This window comes from Caretta caretta, chromosome 1 (genome assembly GCF_965140235.1).
Source record: "Caretta caretta isolate rCarCar2 chromosome 1, rCarCar1.hap1, whole genome shotgun sequence".
Taxonomy (NCBI): domain Eukaryota; kingdom Metazoa; phylum Chordata; order Testudines; family Cheloniidae; genus Caretta; species Caretta caretta.
In genome coordinates, this window is record NC_134206.1 from 27,072,333 (window position 1) to 27,093,912 (window position 21,580).

Consider the following 21,580-nt stretch of genomic DNA (forward strand, 5'->3'; position numbering starts at 1 on the left):
TAGTAGCTGTGTTCTCTGCAAACATTAATTTATTTTCACAAAACCCCTGAGAGGTGAAGAAGTGGTATTGTCCCCATTTTGCAAATGGGAAAATGAGGCACAGAGAGATTAAGGTCAAAAATTTCCACTCATTCTGAGTGCCCGATCTGAAGCACCCAGGACCTGATTTGTCGAAGCACTAAGCATTATATATCACTTTATGTGTTCAAAGCACAGCTGGCATATAGCTCCACATTTCCACAGTTTAGACCCTAGGGTCTCAAGTCAGTCACCCAGAAAATGAGGAATACACATGAAAAGGACTACCTGTGGAAAGTTTGGTTTAAGTGCTTTGCCTAGAATCACACAGGAACTCTGTGGCGAAGGCAATCACATTCTTCCGGGCATCATTTAGCTGCCTTAACCATGAAACCTGCCTTTCTTTTCCTGCAATCCCCTGCCTCATGACTACACATTACTTCCAACTCCTGCAACAGAAAAGGCAGGGATCCTGCACACAACAGTCTTCTCTACTACACAATTCTGGTTCATTCCCAGAGCAGGGGCATCCTGTGTACTGAATGAAGCAGGGATCCTGTGGGGGAAAAATAGTATGTGATCATCTAATTAAACATTCTGTCATAAAGCAAATGAACAAAAAGGCTGAATTAAAAGGAAAGCTTCGTTCTGGCATTTCCTAACTTTTGAGTGCTTGACTTTGCAACCTTAATGTTCTTTTAAGAGAGGATTGGGGTGGGGGAGTGTGATTTCCTAGATTGTGTTTTTTTTGTTTGTTTGTTGGTTTTTTAATAAGCCAGATTCTCGTCAGCAGGCTTGGGACCTTTAGATCCATCACACAAACCTCTGCCACATGAGCTAATAGAGTAGCTGATAGTGGATGACAACCTACCACTGCTATGTGGACTGGCACTAGCGGAGGATGGGAGACTTTTCCAGTGGGTTTCACAGCTGTTTTCTGACAACAGAGATGCAGTGAGACTTAGGACTCTTCAGTTCTTGTCTGTGCTCCGGAGGGGAGTGTTGTCTAGTTGACACAGACTCTTCTGCCCATTTCCCCCAGGTTTGAACCCTTCTGTCCCATCCACTCCAACCTGTCCGTGACCCAGTCCTGATTGTTCCCCGTCTCCTTCCACATCCTGTCCAAGTTCCCCACTCCCAACTCCTAATCCAGAATGTCTCTCCCCTCCCCCCCAGCATCTCTCAGTTCCAGTCTCTCTCTCCGAGCTCCGCCCCAACCTCCTTCTCTAGCTCCTTACCTCAGTGCCCCCCTCCCTGCCTCCTTGTCCCAGTCTCTTCGCCCAGCCAGTCCCAGTTTTCCCACTATAGCTCCTTGTCAGATCTGTCTCCATTCCCCCCCATTGGTTCCTAGTTCCAGTCTCCTTGTCCAGCCAGACTTAGTTTCCTCTCCCCGCTCCCCAGCTGCTCATTCAAACTCAGCATTCCCCTTCCTGGACAACTGACTCCCAGTTCTCCCATTGCCCTCTTTCCCTTGCCAGTTCCCGAGCTCCCTCGTATTTTAACCCCCTCCCAACTCCTAGTCTTCTTGCTCAACCAGTCCCAGATTCCCCTTTCCTCCGGTTCCCAGTTCCAGCCTCTCCATCCAACCGTCCCAGCCTCTTCCCCTGACCTCTCAGTTCCAATCTCCTTACCTGATAATCCGGTCATCCACCCCCCAGTCCCAGTCTCACCAGATTCCTTGTCCCAGTCTACTCCTTTCCATTCCCCCAGACCAGCTTGTCCCACTTTGCGTTCAGATCGGATGGCTTCCTCCTCCATGCTGCCTGGATGCCATCAGGGGACATCATATGAGAGCACAGGAGAGACAGGCTCCCTGCTCTGAGTTGCAGTGCCTGGCCTGACCCTGGCCCAGAGCAGCCCTTACAGGCCTTATGAGCCCCTGTAGCCTTGAGCTGGAAGGACCATGGTCTGTGGGAATGGGGCATGCACAGTTTGCTCAGCACTAAGCAGTGAGGAGATGGCACACACTTAGTAAAGATGAAATCTTCTGAGATTTTAGCTTCTAAACATCGAAGACATTTCTACTGAGAATGTGCAAACTCCCAATTTTTCAAACTGGGCCAAAGTAGGTTGGACTTTTACAGGGATCACAAAATGCACATCCCTGACACAAAGGCCACACCGCTGCCAAATTTCAAGTCTCTACTCCAAAGTGTGACAGCACTAGGGCTGTTCAAAGAATAGTTGTTGGAAAAGTTTAACATGGGCTAAACAATGTATTTTTCCTTAGCCTTTTGGAGGTGGGGGGAGGGGGAGAGATAGAGATGGATGCACTGTGTCAGCTGAATGTTTCCCCAAACAATCAGCCTGAGGCATGGAAAACGTCAGCCCAAACGGTTGGAATTTGATAAAAAATATAAGCCACTGAAAACAAGGTCTTAAAATGGGAAGTGTTGGGCAACCTTAATAATAAGCCATGCTATCAGACCCACCTATAATAAATGGCAATCTAGCCGCTCCTGTAACAAGATGAACAAAAAGAAAAGGAGTACTTGTGGCACCTTAGAGACTAACAAATTTATTTGAGCATAAGCTTTCGTGAGCAACAGCTCACTTCATCGGATGCATTCAGTGGAAAATACAGTGGGGAGATTTATATACATAGAGAACATGAAACAATGGGTGTTACCGTACACAACGTAAAGAGAGTGATCACTTAAGGTGAGCTATTACCAGCAGGAGAGCAGGGGGGAAAAAAGCTTTTTGTAGTGATAATCAAGGTGGGCCATTTCCAGCAGTTGACAAGAACGTCTGAGGAGCAGTGTGGGATGGAGGGGGGGAATAAACATGGGGAAATAGTTTTACTTTGTGTAATGGCCCATCCACTCCCAGTCTCTATTCAAGCCTAAATTAATTGTATCCAGTTTGCAAATTAATTCCAATTCAGCAGTCTCTCGTTGGAGTCTGTTTTTGAAGTTTTTTTGTTGAAGAATTGCAACTTTTAGGTCTGTAATCGAGTGACCAGAGAGACTGAAGTGTTCTCCGACTGGTTTTTGAACATTATAATTCTTGACGTCTGATTTGTGTCCATTTATTCTTTTACATAAAGACTGTCCAGTTTGGTCAATGTACATGGCAGAGGGGCATTGCTGGCACATGATGGCATATATCACATTGGTAGATGTGCAGGTGAACAAGCCTCTGATAGTGTGGCTGATATGATTAGGCCCTATGATAGTGTCCCCTGAATAGATATGTGGACACAGTTGGCAGCGGGCTTTGTTGTAAGGATAAGTTCCTGGGTTAGTGGTTCTGTTGTGTGGTGTGTGGTTGCTGGTGAGTATTTGCTTCAGGTTGGGAGGCTGTCTGTAAGCAAGGACTGGCCTGTCTCCCAAGATCTGTGAGAGTGATGGGTCATCCTTCAGGAAAGGTTGTAGATCCTTGATGATGCATTGGAGAGGTTTTAGTTGGGGGCTGAAGGTGATGGCTAGTGACGTTCTGTTATTTTCTTTGTTGGGCCTGTCCTGTAGTAGGTGACTTCTGGGTACTCTTCTGGCTCTGTCAATGTGTTTCTTCACTTCAGCAGGTGGGTATTGTAGTTGTAAGAATGCTTGATAGAGATCTTGTAGGTGTTGGTCTCTGTCTGAGGGGTTGGAGCAAATGCGGTTGTATCATAGAGCTTGGTTGTACACAATGGATTGTGTGGTGTGGTCTGGATGAAAACTGGAGGCATGTAGGTAGGAATAGCGGTCAGTAGGTTTCTGGTATAGGGTGGTGTTTATATGACCATCTCTTATTAGCACGGTAGTGTCCAGGAAGTGGATCTCTTGTGTGGACTGGTCCAGGCTGAGGTTGATGGTGGGATGGAAATTGTTGAAATCATGGTGGAATTCCTCAAGGGCTTCTTTTCCATGGGTCCAGATGATGAAGGTGTCATCAATGTAGCGCAAATAGAGTAGGGGCATTAGGAGACGAGAGCTGAGGAAGCGTTGTTCTAAGTCAGCCATAAAAACGTTGGCATACTGTGGGGCCATGCGGGTACCCATAGCAGTGCCGCTGATTTGAAGGTATACATTGTCCCCAAATGTGAAATAGTTATGGGTGAGGACAAAGTCACAAAGTTCAGCCACCAGGTTTGCCCTGACATTATCGGGGATACTGTTCCTGACGGCTTGTAGTCCATCTTTGTGTGGAATATTGGTGTAGAGGGCTTCTACATCCATAGTGGCCAGGATGGTGTTTTCTGGAAGATCACCAATGGATTGTAGTTTCCTCATGAAGTCAGTGGTGTCTCGAAGATAGCTGGGAGTGCTGGTAGCATAGGGCCTGAGGAGGGAGTCTACATAGCCAGACAATCCTGCTGTTAGGGTGCCAATGCCTGAGATGATGGGGAGTCCAGGATTTCCAGGTTTATGGATCTTAGGTAGCAGATAGAATATCCCAGGTTGGGGTTCCAGGGGTGTGTCTGTGCAGATTTGTTCTTGTGCTTTTTCAGGGAGTGTCTTGAGCAGATGGTGTAGTTTCTTTTGGTAACCCTCAGTGGGATCAGAGGGTAATGGCTTGTAGAAAGTGGTGTTGGAGAGCTGCCGAGCAGCCTCTTGCTCATATTCCGACCTATTCATGATGACGATAGCACCTTCTTTGTCAGCCTTTTTGATTATGATGTCAGAGTTGTTTCTGAGGCTGTGGACGGCATTGTGTTCTGCACGGCTGAGGTTATGGGGCAAGTGATGCTGCTTTTCCACAATTTCAGCCCGTGCACATCAGCAGAAGCACTCTGTGTAGAAGTCCATCCTGTTGTTTCTACCTTCAGGAGGAGTCCACCCAGAATCCTTCTTTTTGTAGTCTTGGTAGGAAGGTCTCTGTGGGTTAGTATGTTGTTCAGAGGTGTTTTGGAAATATTCCTTGAGTCGGAGACTTCGAAAATAGAATTCTAGGTACCACAGAATTGTATCATGTTCATGGGGGTGGAGGGGCAGAAGGAGAGGCCCCGAGATAGGACGGATTCTTCTGCTGGGCTGAGAGTATAGTTGGATAGATTAACAATATTGCTGGGTGGGTTAAGGGAACCACTGTTGTGGCCCCTTGTGGCATGTAGTAGTTTAGATAATTTAGTGTCGTTTTTCTTTTGTAGAGAAGCAAAGTGTGTGTTGTAAATGGCTTGTCTAGTTTTTGTAAAGTCCAGCCATGAGGAAGTTTGTGTGGAAGGTTGTTTTTTTATGAGAGAATCCAGTTTTGAGAGCTCATTCTTAATCTTCCCCTGTTTGCTGTAGAGGATGTTGATCAGGTGGTTCCACAGTTTCTTTGAGAGCGTGTGACACAAGCTGTCAGCATAGTCTGTGTGGTATGTAGATTGTAATGGATTTTTTACCTTCAGTCCTTTTGGTATGATGTCCATCTCCTTGCATTTGGAAGGGAAGACGATGTCTGTATCTGTACGAGTTTTTTCATAAAGTTGATAGATTTCCACTCCATACAAAGGCAAGCAAACAGCAGTGGCATAGACAGCATTACTGTACCAAATGTACTAATAGTGCAAGCATGAATACTGGACCAAGTTTTTCAAAAGTCACAGAAACAAACCTTAGGTTAGTTAGAGTCTTGTAATTATAAGTATAGTTACTTCATTTTAATTTTATCAGTGCTATACATCTGGCCTTGATTGAATTGTCTGAACAGGCAGTTTTACCATGTCGAAGTGAAAAAAAAAAAAACACATGTGGGGTTGAGTCTCAGGAGTTGGTTTGAACCAGTATGTGGTGAGATTATGGACCAGCAGCCCTCTTTCAGCCCTTCAGCTTCTGCAGAATTCAAACTTTCAACTAAAGGGTAAAAAAATTGCACCCTTACAGCTTTGAAGAAAATCTTTCAAACCTGAGCTGACAGAAGCTGTTTTACCATCTGTATGGATAGACACTAGCTCCCAGAAAGATGCAGCTGCCCCATTATTAACCAGTGAGGAACTAACTCTGAATCCTAATGACATCAGAAATATCAACATTAGCTATTTTAGTATGTATCATTTTAACAGTGGTATCTAGCTTCTCTGGGATCATGGGCGAAGTATGAGTAGAGAACAACACTCCTTTCCTCCTCCTCGTTCTATGAGCTCTTGCTTTTTACATAAATACCATTAAAATCCCAAGTGGCGGAGGGGGGGGCCCTTCGTAGCATTTATATGGTACTTTTAAATTTTGATGCATTTTAGAGATATTAACATGTGAACTAGGTATTTCTCAGAACACTCATGAGAGTTAAGCAAAGAACAAAAGGCTGCTTTAATCATATGGTCATTAACTGACCGGCTCTCTTTTTCTTTCTCCTTCAGAGAGACGCAAACGAAACACCGTGATTTACAAAAGCAATCTTAAAATCACAACTCCATTTAATGTTGATTTTTAAAAGACTTTAGGATTTAAAAAAAAATTAAAAAGAGTTGGACCGTTTTATTATTTGTATAGCTTTAAGAGACTGCTAATCAGCTCTTCCAGATTTCTTGATTGAATTTTATGGTTTCAAATTAGGTAAAAGAGTCTGACTATAAATTCACAGAAACAAATTTGGTTCCAAGGGTCTTGAGTGAAAGACAGAGATTCATTGTAATTGCAATTTGAATTGCAAGGAACCGAGGGGTAGCCATGTTAGTCTGTAGCCACAGAAACAAGGAGGAGTCTGGTGGCACCTTAAAGGCTAACAGATTTATTTGGGCATAAGCTTTTGTGGGTAAAAACCCCATGCATCTGAAGAAGTGGTTTTTTTACCCACAAAAGCTTATTCCCAGATAAATCTGTTAGTCTTTAAGGTGTCACCAGAGTCGTCATTGTAATTGCAAGGAAGTTACTGTCTGTGTGAGAAATATAAAACAAACTAGAGGTGGCAGGAATATGCTTGGATGAAGAATACTCTGGTCCCCAAACCAACCAGATGTCTACAGAATCATATCAAAATGCAAATCGGGGAGCTCCCCTTTTGCTCCAATGCTTCGTACCAATCAGCTCCTGGTATAACTGGATTTGAGGCAAAATCTGTTTCTATAGGTCCAGCTCTGAATTGGTGAAGTAAAACTGCACAGCATGGAAACAACATGCCTGAAACTGATGTAAAAGCAAAGCATGTCACAAAAGAAGGCCAAGTAATAGATGGAAACAGGAGCATATGTATGTGAAAAAGAATTGGCAGCTGTTTGGAACATCCTCTTTAATAAAGTCAAGTGAATCTACGGATAGGGAGCAGCTCAAAGGTTCAGACTGGAGATTCTAGCAACAACAGACACGCTCTCTGCATGACAGCTGCATTGAGTCATCCCATCTGCTACAATGGCACAGTGCCTCCTTGCTTACAACTTCTTTAAGTCTACGGGAGCCAAGCAAACATATGTGAATAGATGAGAAGCCTGTGTAGTACTGCGAGTGTCATTGTTTGCTAGAGGCTCCTCTTCTGGGACCACACGGTGTCCTCGTGCCTCTTGACACTTTACATCACCAAAAAGGGAGAGGTGAGCAATACCTTAGATGAAAGGAAGATGCTGAAGTCAAAGTGATGAGGCTTGAGGAGAGGCAAGTTGGTAGAGTTGTGGTAAAAGCCTTATTAAAAGCTGAAGGACCAGCTCCTCAGCTGGTATCAGTGGGCACTACTCCTATTCACACCAGCTGAAGACCAGGCCTGAAGTTTGCAGGGTGGCCTTCTGGCAGACAATATGCACACCTTTAAAAATGTCAGGAAGACAAAGTACACTTGACGGTGTTAGCATCTGTGTTATTATTTATAATAATAAATTAACACGTTTTTATCTGTCATCTTCCTCCGCTCCCTTTCGAAACATCATCAGTTCATCAGTGACTCATACTGCACTGAAGTATATAGACCAATGTTTTCAGATGTGGGTGCATAAAGTTAGGCATTTACATCCATATTTATGGACTGGAATACATGACCTGAATTGGAGAGGTGCTGAACATCCACAGCCCGGCAACTGGCTTCAATAGCAGCGGGATCAAGCCCTGGACTGTTTGAAATGTGCTCTTTTCCATGCAGAAAAGTTAGAGGTCATTAGTGTTTCCTTTAAGTTTGCCTGCCTTTGTTAGGGAAGCAGATTTATGTTTTTCTTCTCATAGTGCCAGTGGGATAATAGCTAACTTTATCACATGGTATGTACCATGAAATATAATATGTATCATACCTCCTCCCTGGGGGCCTAAATCTGAACCCAACATCAGAAACAATAGCCAAAGGGATTTGCTTCAGGGTCAAACCTTGTCACAGGGTGAGGTATGGAATCCTCCGCCCTGACCTGCAGTCGCTGCCACGCAACAAGAACACAGCCACTTCTGAGGGATAGGAAGGAGTAAAGGGAATGGCCAGTCTTTCGGCCCAGGGAATCTTCTCTGTGAACTGGCCTGCTGGCAATACCTCCAGTGCTCAGTGCTTCACTTCTGTTGTTCCCCGTGGAGAATAGTGCTCCACCTATGAATGTGCTGGAGTGAGAGGAATCCTCCTGAACGTGTTTTCTGTGGCTTGGCCTAGCTGTGCAACCGGAAAGCTGTTTCCCTGCTGCTTTCGATCCCAAGATATAAGCCTAGGTAGGTTCCTGATTAGGGTCCTGAGATTAAATCAGTGATAAATGTGGACTCTATTTACCTTGTTTTATGAGTGTTTTTTCCTAACCCAAGAAATGGATCCCTATACTTAGATACTGTGCTGCTTAGTGTACTAGGCTAGCATCTGAGTGCATTTTAAAGGCCATATCGTTGAGTAAAATTTAGTCTAAAATGCAGCTTTGTAAGTATAAATTTATACAACAGAAACTTTTTTGTTTAGTTTATACACTGCCTACACTCCTACAATGGAGCTTAATCTGTTCTGAACATCTGAGAGTTCAGGTTTTCTAAATGCTGCTCTCATGCAGATAATATAAAAAATAATAAAAATGGTATGCTTTTTTATTTCCAGTGGAAATAGGTTTACTTTTTGCAATCCAAACTTTGTGGTATCATGCTTTATTGCATGAGAATGTGAAAGAAAAATTGACTAACCTATTTTCAGTTTTCAAGCTCAGAGAAATGCAAAAAGTGACAAGAAAATTATATTTTAATATAATTCTTGGTAATTATTAGTAACTTAGATAAAGATATTTGATTTACACAAATGTTTTATTTAGTTTCCTACTGTCTGATTACAATTAGGTCAGGAATCTACTGAAAACATATTAGTTCAGCTATTACATTGTCATATGACAACTTTCTGCATAAAATCTTTTGTATTTGAATTAAATATTTTGGTTAAATTAAATACACAGAACGATTATAATGCTTTATATAAAAACAGATATACTGTAGTGTTTTGGTCTATAGATGTCACTATTGAGTCATATAATGGAACACTGACACAATCTTGTTCACTCATGCAGTGATTCCTTTCCAAACTGTTTGTAAGCAAATGGTTTTCCAGGTAACAAGAAATCTTCCTAATAGGCTGGCATCATGATATAATGCCAATGGCATTGTCAGTTTCGCATCTCGTTAGGCCACTCTGTGTGTTTTGTCCAGGTCTTTGAATGTTCAGAATGTAGTTCAGAGTGTCTGAATTGGGGAAAAAAAAAACCCACCAACCACCTCATCTTGCAGATGCAGTAGTGACGCCGGAACACAGAAAATATGTGGTTTTGTGATACTTACAGTTGTCTAATAAGCCCAGTGACAGCATCCACAACACTAAATTTGTTCCAGGTTATTAATTTTAAACAATGTTCATTAATGTTACTCATCGTTACAAAAATGAGTGTGCAAGGAAACTGGAAGTTCTAGGAACTGTTGGGTTCTATTTCTAACTGCCACTGACCTTCAGTGTGAGACTGAGCAGGAAACTTGGGGCCAACAGTATGATCTTGAATCGTGATTAATCAGTTTCTTAACCATATGCTGCCCCAGGTTAGCTAGCAGCATGGATGTCATACTGCTTTCCCATCTCACTCAGGCATTGGGTGAGTCAGTTACTGTTTGTAAAGCACACACAGTCTCTTAGATGACAGATTATATAGAAATGTTAAGTATCGTTATCATGCCTATTCTTAATTTAGTGTCATGCGATTTTCTGTTCTAGTGATGAGATCAGTAAACTCTGCTGTACCATCTTTGTAAATGTCTGAATTGGAAATATTTTCTAAGGGTCTAGACCAGGGGTGGGCAAACTTTTTGACCTGAACGCCACATCTGGGAATAGAAATTGTATGGTGAGCCATGAATGTTCACAAAATTGGGGTTAGGCTGCAGGAGGGGATGAGAGCTCTGGCTGGGGATGCAGGCGCTGGGGTGGGGCCAGAAATGAGGAGCTCAGGGTGCGGGGGGGGAGGGCTCATGGGTGGGGCTGGGGATGAGGAGTTTGGGGTGTAGGAGGGTGCTCCGGGCTGGGACTGAGGGGTTTAGAGGTAAGGGGGGGATCAGGGTTGGGGCCCTGGAAGAGGCTCTGGGGTGCAGGCTAAAGGCGGTGCTTACCTCAAGTGGCTCCTGGAAGCACTGGCCATGTTCCCCCTCCAGCTCCTACATGGAGCCACAGCCAGGCGGCTCGGCGCACTGCTGCGTCCACAGGTGCCATCCCTGCAGCTCCCATTGGCTGCAGTTCCCGGCCAATGGGAGCTGCGGGGGCGGTGCTTGGGGCAGGGGCAGCATGCAAGTCGGAACCCCCTGCCTGCCCCTATGCACAGGAACCAGAGTGGGGCCATGGTGCTGCTTTCGGGAACCATGTGGAGCGGCCACCAACCCTGCTCCCCACCTGGAGTGCCGTAGCAGGGCAAGCCCCAGGCCCTGCTCCCCAGCTGGAGCTCAAGGGCCAGATTAAAAAGGCTGGCAGGCCAGATCCGGCCCGCAGGCTGTAGTTTGCATACCCCTGGTCTAGACACATTTATTTATTCTGCACGGAAGCCCTAAGATAAGTGTGGGCGGCTTCTCTTCATGTGCAAGATCTTTGAGTAAGAAGTGCTGCAATGATGTAAAATCTTTTTTAAAGGCTTTCTCAAAGGACAGTTGCTGATATCGGAAAGTGAAGGATAAGTTACTGACTGTAACTGCTTCTTTGGTGGTGTCCTCTGTTGGGATTGAACCCAGGACTCTTGATGTAAAAACATTTGGCTGTACTCCTGGAACAAAAAGATCAACTCTATTAGGGCACAGGCATTTGCAGATGTATAAGGTTCTTATGAGGTCTGGCCACCAGCTGGGGACAAACTCTCACATTGCTATTAATGTGGGTCACACTTGCATGCCAGAATTCCTATGTGACACCCAACCCCAAGTGACTCTGTTTCAATTTACCGGACAGCTACTAAAGTAACCCGATTGTAGCATGTGTTGACAGTTGTATTTATAGGCTCCTGTTGTTACTTTTGTTTTTATTTTCCCAGGTTATCAGTGTAGTTGCCTCTCTCAATTCACAGGAAGAAATTGTGAATCGGAGATCACAGTGTGCTTTCCAAATCCGTGTCGGAACGGAGGGTCATGTGACCCGATAGGCAATGCCTTCATCTGCAATTGCAAAAATGGATTGACAGGAGTAACGTAAGTGAACTACCAGTGGGGTTTCAGAGTAGCAGCCGTGTTAGTCTGTATTCGCAAAAAGAAAAGGAGTACTTGTGGCACCTTAGAGACTAACCAATTTATTTGAGCATAAGCTTTCGTGAGCTACAGCTCACTTCATCGGATGCATTCCAGTGGGGAATTGTCATCTTTGAATCATTTTAATACGAGGTCTTTTTTGCATAGGGCGTCTTGTACCCCAAAGCCTCTAGTTACCTAACAAAGTATAGCCAAATCACGTGGCTTACCAAGAGGCCATATTAACATGATCCAAGAAATTCATGAGGCCAAAGTTTTCCAAAGTGGGTATTTAAAATTAGTTTCTGAAGTTGTTGTTTAGCTCTGGGAGTTCAGTGGAAATTGGGCACCTAACTCCCATAGGCTCCTTTGAAAGTCTCATTAAGGCATTGGAAGCTGCTGGGTGCTCATCAGTTTTGAAAATTAGCTCACTTATTTAGGCACCTAAGTCTTGACTTGGGAGCCTAACTCAATGCATTCATTTTTTAAAATCTTGTTCTCCAGCAAATATCTGTTGCAGAAACAGAAAAATCCCCTAACCTGCTCCTCAACTTGCTTCCCATGTCATCTATCCGCTCTCCTGTTATAATTCCTTCAGCTTCATTGCTTACCAATTCTCCTCGATATTTCAGATTCTAGTTCTCATTTCTTCTGCTTTCTCTTACATTTGTTAATTCTATCTCCAGTCCTAAATAACTTTTTATACTCCCCATCACCCATTCCTTTCCCATATTAGTACAATTTTGATATCTCTTTTTCCCCCATTCGTTCTCTTTCATTTCCATTCCCTTTCTCTTCCCAAACCATCTAAAATCCTATAGAATTTAATAGCCAATGCTAACCTTTTGTTAGGTTATTTGAACTATTCTGTGGAATTGTACAGCAGAGATATCAATATGTATTGAATCTCGTGGGATGGTCCAAAACACCTATAGAAAAGTTAGCATTTTTATTAGTCTATGAGCCTGATTCATCACTGTATTGGTCCAGTTTTATACCGGTTTCACTCCACTGAAATCAATGGAGTTGCACCAGCATAAAACCTGGGAGTAATGCAATGGTGAATCAGTCCTAGGAGCCTTTTCCTGATGAGTAGGATTAATCAGTTCTTTTCTCCAGTATGTTTTCTTGTCATTGACTTAAAAAGCAGCAGAACTTGTTTCCCTCTTTAGACGATTTTAAATGTTGTAATGTGGCTGGATAATAATATGTTCATTTGCCAGACACTGGCAGAGTACATAACACAATTGCTGCCTAGACAGCCTAAATAAATTATTGTAAGTGGTGTTGATTGCTAAGGTTTCTCCTCCGAGATCTGTATCCATGTCTTGTTCTCTTAAGGTGCGAAGATGATGTCAACGAATGTGAAAGAGAGGAATGTGAAAATGGCGGCTCCTGCATCAATGTATTTGGCTCGTTTCTGTGTAACTGCACTCCTGGATATGTGGGCCAGTATTGTGGCCTCAGGCCTGTGGTGGTACCCAACATACAAGCCGGACATTCCTACGTTGGCAAAGAAGAGCTAATAGGAATAGCAGTCGTCCTTTTTGTCATCTTTGTGTTGATCATCCTGTTTATAGTTTTCCGCAAGAAAGTGTTCAGGAAAAATTACTCACGCAACAATATCACCCTGGTCCAGGACCCGGCTACTGCTGCTCTGCTCAACAAGAGCAACGGGATCCAGTTCAAGAACCTAAGGAACACTGGGGACAGTCGCAATATCTACCAAGAGGTAGGGCCACCGCAAGTCCCTGTGAGGCCCATGGCCTACACCCCTTGCTTCCAGAGTGACTCGCGGAACAATTTAGACAAGATAGTGGATGGACTTGGAGTTGAGCATCAGGAGATGACAACGTTTCATCCAGAGTCTCCTCGGATACTGACAGCAAGGCGGGGTGTGGTGGTGTGCAGCGTGGCTCCCAACCTGCCAGCCGTGTCTCCCTGTCGATCCGACTGTGACTCCATCAGGAAGAGTACCTGGGACGGCGGTACTGAAAGTGAGTCGTGTCATTAGATGCCAGGTGTTACTTTCCCTTTCTGACACATGTTATAACAGCTCTTGTCAGAGTACAGCAGTTTTAGGAGCTCAAGGGTGGCAGGGTGAACCAGGATGTGCTGTCTGGTTAACGCTAGGTGAGTTTGACAGGGAACACTTAATGAACCTTATTGAAAGCAGCCCAGACTAATGTACACAGAGAAAGTGCTGGTTTAGTACTGAAAGGATGTAATTAGGATGAGGCTAGGTAGAGAAGTGCCCTATTTAGGTCATCAAAATATGGCAGCCAACCTACTTTTTATATTGGTTCAGGACGTTTGAGGAAGACTGCTCTGAGGACTCCTGCCGCATGATGCAGCGCAAGTGTCTTTCTGTTGAAAAGAAAAATTTTGGCCTAAGTTTCCTGACTCTGAGCTCTCTTAGCTTGAGCAATCAGTCGTGCAAGGGGTATTTAGAACTAGACTAGATAAGGCACTTAAAATTTACGCAGGAAATGAATTAATAAGTACTTTTTATTTATGCTGCTCATCGGACGAGTGTAGGCTGCTCTTATAACCACATTTTCAATCTATTTCTCATCTGTGCTAAATATTAAAGCCTTGTACCATCTGTTATCTTCATATTTAAACCATTTGTGCTCCCAGTACTTCTCTTCCCTTTTCACTGATAGCAAAGCACATCTTCAATTTCTGTACAGTCTATCCACACATGAGACATGATACAAGTTATTGCATCAGCAAATAGCAGTTTCCAAGGGCCATATATGATGCTGTATGTCCCCCTGCCTTTATCGCAAATCAGTGCTTGATAAAACACCTTGTATTAGGGCATGGGTCCTCAAAGTTTTCTTTTTTGCTCATCTTTTTTTTTTTCTTCTTAATAACCTCATCCCTCTTTTATTCTGTTGCATCTTGAAACCACTGTTTTGTAGATTAAACTTAAAACTTCCAAATGAAGGAGCCCATACTACAATCTTTATCTTAATATGGGAAGTCCCATTGTTCTGGAAATTATTAATTGAGAACAAAGGGACAAGTGCAGAACTAGCGTAACCTTTTAATTTCAATTGGGTGGTGTAAATGAGGTCAGAATTTTGACCAAATATATTTCTAGCATTGTGAAGTACAAGGATAACCTTTATTTACTGAGGATATAATTCTTAAGCTTTCTGGCAGTGTTTTAATTTTTGACTTGCCACTTACATTGCAGACAACAGCATTTGCAGATATAGGTGTGTTTTTCTTACCTATAAACATGCTTTCGTTGATCTAAAGAAGAATACAGACCTAAATATCCTTATTACAGAATGTAATTATGCCACTTTGATAGTTGTTTGATTGGAAATATATATATCTGTCTGTGTTTAATTACGTGTCTTATATGGTGTGTTTGTATCTTTACGTGAAGGAGAGAGGATATATGCCATAGACGGCAGTTAAATTAAGTACCTTTCTGAACTGTTCAGGAGTTAGGAGAAATTGTCAGGTGCTTGAAGAGGAAAGGCACTGGAAGTGCAAACTATAATCACTGCGACTATTCACCAATGGCAGAGCAAGTAGAGCCTAATTCAAAGGCCACTGAAGTCAATGGAAAGACTCCCATTAACTTCAATGGGCTCTGGAGTAGGCTCTGAGTGAGATTCTGCCCCAGGACAGTGAACAGTAAAGATCAATGTAATTATGATCTATTGTATAAGATATTTATAGCACCCTTTTGATTCATAATTTTAATTAGTTCTGATCCCACACAGCATTCAAATGAGAAAATTTAAAACAGCTGCTGCTTCATTGCTTCGGCTGTCGTCAGCCATTTCAAAACTTGTCAAGTGTTTCAAAAACATAATTCACATCTCTTGATTGGCTGTCCACTTGACCAATAGATGAGGTCATTTCCTGCTGTTGAAGTAAATAATTTTATTCCAACAAAAGCAAGAGGGAACTACTCGTTTGCAACATTTAACTCACTCTGCAGTGGTATATTTAGACATGTGCATACCTGTACAGTACCATTTTGCTTTGTTTTTTGCTATCGATGAAGGTAAAGAGGTTGATGACGCTGAAGAGGTGACCTGTTTTGCAGGAAGTAATAAAGGCAGCAACTCTGAAGTTCAGTCCCTCAGCTCTTTCCAGTCAGACTCGGGTGACGATAACGGTAAGAAGTGATTACAGCATTATTGTATCGGGGATGAGTTATCAGCAGAGGTTGCCACATCTTGTAAACCCATCCACAGCCGTTATAGAGAGAGGGCTGGAATCTGGTAGAAAATCTAGTGCAGTCTGAGCACAGGCTTTCGAGCACAGAGCTCCTGGGTTCTAAACCTCTCTGTGATTCTTTTTTTCAATTAAAGGAAAGATCATTGAAACCTTGGTGTCCTGAGCTGTCATATGGGAGACCCAGCTTTACAACGCGCCCAAAGGTCCAGAACACAAGGAATATAATGGACCTGGATATAGAATTTCTATCACTCAAAAGCAACAGCGTCTTTCAGCCTTGGAGCAATATCTTTTTCATGTCTCAAGAGTCAGTTCAAAGGGAAATCCTGTAAGGTTTGCAAAGTCTCATTTAGGATTCCCAACAAAAAACTCCACTACCTTTCAGTGAACAGTTAGTGGTGACTGTCACGCTAGTAATCACAGCTGGATGAATGATCAATACCATTACATCCCAACTCAGAGAAAGTTGGTTGCCTGCTCTCATGTCTTAGATTGTTACCTTGGTGGTTGACAGAAGGTTATACAAGGGGTGAATATATGCGGCCTAAAATTAAGCAGCCGATCAAACCTCTATTCCTAAGGACTGCGTATGTTGAACAATGGTCTGAAATAAAGCTAGATGCTCCTGCCATGAAAGTGGGTGCCTAATTCAGATGCATCAAGAAGATTATCAGAAAGAAATTGTTCTTAGAATCCTCAACAATCAATTAATGAATCCTCTGGAGATCTACTTCCCCAGTCGTTGTGTACAGCTCTTCCTTAAGTACTCTTAAATATTAGAAAAAATACTTAACGTGAAGTGCACTCACAGCTCCTTTTGGTTAAGCTGTGGCCTTTTACCCACAAGCAGCACAGCAATTGTTTTTGTTGCACTCACAAGTGCGTTTCCGGGGGGGGAATTGCCTCATCATCAGATCACACAGATTCTTCTTCGAGTGACGGTCCTTATTATATTCCACAAGAGCACCATGCTCCCAGAGCTACAGAATTTGAAAGCAGTGCCTGCTGATCTGTGCATACGCCCTGGCTCACCTTGCACTTCCAGACCAGGGGATTAAGGGTGGGGCAGACTGACCACCTCCACAGTCTTTTATCACTGCCACATGGTCCAGGTGGGAAACTTTAGAGTCCGCAGCTTCAGCTTCCTTCTACAAAATATGAATCATCTAGTCCATAAATAGTTTAAAAGTTCTAATAGGTTTTAATCATTTTAATCTTTTTTAAAACTTTTAAAACTATTAGCACCCCACTTCCATCCCATTTGGGTACTGGACTATGCCCAGGACTCCAGGCTTCAAACTCTGTGCTCCTGCTCGCCATCCTTCCCAGTCAGTGATGACCACCAGCGCTGCCTTGGGGAAACTCACATTGCAGCAAGGTGCACTATCTGCTGATTGTTCCCCAGCCATACCTGAGAAGGCCGGGAACTTCATCTCCGCAAATCCTCATGGAGGCCATGAGGCCCCAGTTGGACCCAGGCCCGGGAACACGCTCACACACACCCCATACATTGGCCTGATTCAGCAAAGCGTGCGCCTACTGCTGTGAAGTCTGACTCTGGTGTGAGAGAATCTGCCTGCACGGACCCTACAGTGAGGTCTTATCAGGAAGCTAGGAAGCACTCTTATAAGCATGAGACTAAGTCTTCCTCTAAGTCCACTTGAAAGAAGTTGGACTCAGCTGTAAGCAAGCCCACTAGCTTGGCCTATGAGGATTTAGTACATCCTAAGTCCCAGAGGCACAAGAAAGTCCGAAACATTGGGCTCCATTGGTAGTGGACCATGGTCCATTGGCGCTGTCATCCCCGGCTCCTCCCAAACCCCGGGATCCGTCTGCACCGATGAAGTCTGATCACCGCCAACTTCAGATACCACCCTGCTTGCCAGCTCCGATGGCCCAGACAAACAGAATCCCTCTCACACCAGGGAGATCTGAATCTGTTGCTGCTCCACAGGACATTTTTGCTCTCAAATGTTCTCCTCTTGGGCAAAGCAAAGAGGCGTTCTCCCAGAGACTACAGATATTCCTCTCATCTTGGACTGTATCCTGTCTTTGTCCATCAGCTCCTTTCAAATACACTTGGTGGTGATGAGTGCATACAATCCACCTTCTCAGGGCTACTCGGTCTCCGCACAGCTGTGGACCAATACATTCTGGAAAGGCTAAATCAGAACCTTCCCACCTACTCAAAAGCCTGCCCCCCAGTGGGACCTGAACTGTGTTCTCTCAGTACACACAAGGCCGCACTTTTGAGCCTTTAGCTATTTGCTCCATGTCCCTCCATTCTAGGAAGGTCGCTTTCCTTGTAGACATAATCTCGGCGAGAAGGGTTGGTGAACTTGGAGTGATGATGGCCCATCCTCCATACACTATATTCCATAAGGATATTATACCTACACCCCAAATTCACCCCTAAAGTAGTTTTGGTATTTCACCTTAACCAATCCATTCTCTTACCTGTGTTCTTCCCAAAACCGCACACTTCCACAGAGGAACAAAGACTCCACTCCCTCGATGTTCAGCGGGCCTTGGCTTTTTACAAAACCAACCAGGATGTCCCGCGACTATGCATCACTACAGCAGAAAAAGTTAATGGACACACCATCTCCTCTCAGAGAATCTCCAGTGGATCTCTGGCTGCATTCTACTCTATCCACTTTTGAATCCCCAGCCTCCATGGGGTAAGAGCTCCTTCTACCAGACACAAGCAACAATTCTGGCATCTCCTCAGGAGGTACTCTTCCGGGACATCTGTAAAGCAGCCCCATGGGACTCCATTCACACATTTGCAAGACATTATGTCCGGGTGCAGGACTCTTCTGTTGATGCCTCCTTTGGGACAGGATTACTCTGCTCAGCCCTACAATCTACATCCTCACACCCTCCTACTTAGGTACTGCTTGTCAGTCACCCACAATGGAATACCATAGGGATACCATCACTTGAAGAAGAAGAAGAGGTTACTTACCTGTAACTGGAGGGTCTTCAAGATGTGTGGTCCCTATCTGTATTCCACTACCCACCCTCCTTCTCCTCCGCTTCAGATCTTATCTGATTTGTCGTAGTAAAGCAACCAGAGAAGCGGTCAGTCCAGCCTGCCCTTTATGAGGTGAGGCATGAGGTGTGAGGCAGGGGGCATGCGTGGACCAACAGACACTGTTTTCAATGTTCCAGCTCTGGGCTCATGGTGCACATGCATAACCCACAGAGGAATACAGATAGGGACCATGCATCTCAAAGGACCTCCAGTTACAGGTGAGTAATTCCTCTCATTCACTTGACTCAATCTTTTCATCCATACCTTAAAAATAGAAATTTCAGACATTTTGACCTTTTCTGTGGCACTCATACCCATAGAGTCTGAGCACCTCCCACACAGGAATGAATCTATCCACTCTGCTCCCTTGTAAAATGTTATTCTCCCCATTTTTCAGAGGAGGAAACTGAGGGACAGGGAGATGAAGCATCACACAAAAAGCCTGGCATAGCCTGGAACAAATCTGTGAATCTACGATCTCCTGAGTCTCAGTGCCGCCCTTTAACAAGAATCACCCTTCCTCCTTCCATTGTAAGATGTTCAGAGTTTTCAAACCCAAAGTATAAACACAATAAAAAGCTTAGAATATGTGTTCCTGTTGATAAAAAGTAAACAGTCCCAATCATACCTTGTACCAGCGTTCAGTTGAAATTCTCCTCTTGGATCCATACCCCGCGTGGAAGGAGTGCAGAGTGTATAATTGATGCCTGCCCCATGGAATGAAGGAGAGAATTTTACTCTTTCTTTCACAGACAGGGTAGCAATTTGGCTATCTTTTTAATTCATAGGCTACAAAAAATGCTGACTATAGCTGGATGGTAGCTGTCAAACAAATGACTGTTTTCCTTTTCCTTTATGTCTGAATAAACTGAACACATTCAAATGTTCTTGTCTAATTGATTATTTTTTCTCCCCTTTCAAAAGAATTAAAAGAAAAAAATGCACATTTTTATTTAAAACAAAAAGAGCAAAGACTCAGTTTCCTTGTAGTTAAGCTTCCATGCAGTTCAAGACCAAATTTCAAAACTGGCTGTGTAATCCTGCATTATTTGTTGCACTTCTGTTGCATTTGCAAAACATGCATTTGCACGTATATGCAATTACCTTGTACGCCAACCAAATTCAAATTAGTGTGAATGCAGGCTTTTCAGGTACCTGATCCTGTAAGTCAGTGGCAAAACTAGGGTTGCAAACGCTCCAGGATTGCCCTGGAGTCTCCAAGAATTAAATATTAATCTTTAAAGATTATGGCATCTGATGAAACGTCCAGGAATACTTCCAACCAAAGTTGGCAACCCTAGGCAAAACTCTCCTCCGGGGAGCTGGATTGGACCCTTTGTGTCCACACACATTTTGTGGAAGCAATATTTAAAATGTGTCCCTTAAAGATAAGAATTCTAGTTCAGTGTCTACTGTAATCAAGGTTCAGAGAGGATAGGAAGGCCTTTTAGGTCATTGGCGTCATCCCACAGAAGTCAGTGCAGAATAGCATATCCTGTTTTTTCTGATTTTTTTCAACATAGGACCCCCAAATAGGAGGCAGACATACATGGACACACACACACAGCGGGTAAGGAAGCACTCTCCTTTTAAAGCAGTTAAGTGTTTCTCCAGGAGCAGGACTGGAAACAAAGCTGGAACAAGAGCAGGGCCTGTGGGTCCCGTCACCACTATCCAGCAGGGGAGTGTTCCAAGTCATTCTGTGACGTTGGGCGGACTGAGCTACTGTTTCTCCTGTGAGGCTTATATAGGTGCCCTGAGAGTCACCAGAGCAGCTCCTGGCTTGTGCATTGACTGGAGCCTAGTGAGGAATGACCAATCACTGCAAGTGGTTTAATCAGGCTCTAGTTCAGGGATGACTCACCACCTCACATTCCCACACCCGCGTTCCATTCTAAAGCTAGTGAATGAATCCGTCTTGCAAAGGTCACAGTGTTTGCCCCCGAAACTGGATAGCTGCTCACCAGCCACGTCCGCAAGGAGACACGAAGGCGGAGTCATTATTATATTTCTTCCCATCAAGATTGTGCATGACCCTGCCTGCAACACTGACTGTCCTCTTCTGAGACTGGGCAACGTGTTGTGTCATGTTGCGAAAATTATTAGCAAAACTGGGTAGGGTTGTCATCTTCCACTGACTCGGGAAGCCTGTTCCATATATGGAAGCAACAGAGCTCGTCTTACTGGAGCTGGGAATAGTTCCTGTAAAAGTGCCGTTACAAGCAAAAGGCATTGCTTCTTTCTCCTAAGAGAAACATCAGACTGTTCATTCAGTTTGTGTCAATACATGGGTAGGCAGCATACGTTCCCCCGAGTGTTGTTGGTTTGGGGCTTTCTCTGTGGATTTCCATAGCTTTGATGGGTTCAGCTCATAACTCTAACATTTCTTTTGAATGCTTTTTATTGTGAACATTTACTGTGACTGGTTTTTGTTAAGGTGACTTTAAGTCATTTTGAATGTGTTTAAATTGCTTGTCTCAGTTTGTTGTGCTCACAGTAATTAGCATTAATTTTCGTAATCAAAAAAGGCAAACGATGTCTTAAAATTCCTTATTCACCTTAATGGGAAAAGAATGCCTGCTCTCAGCACAAAGGTTTTGAGAGTGCACTTTGAAGGCAAGTTACTGTTTCCTGTAAGAAGGAATTTTGAATGGATGGGCTGAAGCAAACTTAAAAGGACACTGTCAGGATACTTGTTATATTGGGGGTCTAGGGTGGGTGAGTTGGTTCAGGGATCAGAGGGACCATTCACTGAGACCCCTAGTTTTCTCCACAAAAGCTGACCCTGTTC

General features: G+C 43.7%; 1 protein-coding gene across 10 annotated transcripts in view; it reads left to right on the forward strand.

The window, feature by feature from the left end:
- FAT3 (FAT atypical cadherin 3) overlaps positions 1 to 21,580 on the forward strand; it is a 586,875-nt gene that overhangs the window by 552,488 nt on the left and 12,807 nt on the right. For all 10 annotated transcript variants that reach the window (XM_048842637.2, XM_075126639.1, XM_048842665.2 and 7 more), the window contains 3 exons: positions 11,354 to 11,507; positions 12,885 to 13,540; positions 15,577 to 15,690. In XM_048842637.2, the coding sequence (XP_048698594.2) occupies positions 11,354 to 11,507; positions 12,885 to 13,540; positions 15,577 to 15,690 (924 nt within the window). The remainder of the gene's footprint in view (positions 1 to 11,353; positions 11,508 to 12,884; positions 13,541 to 15,576; positions 15,691 to 21,580) is intronic.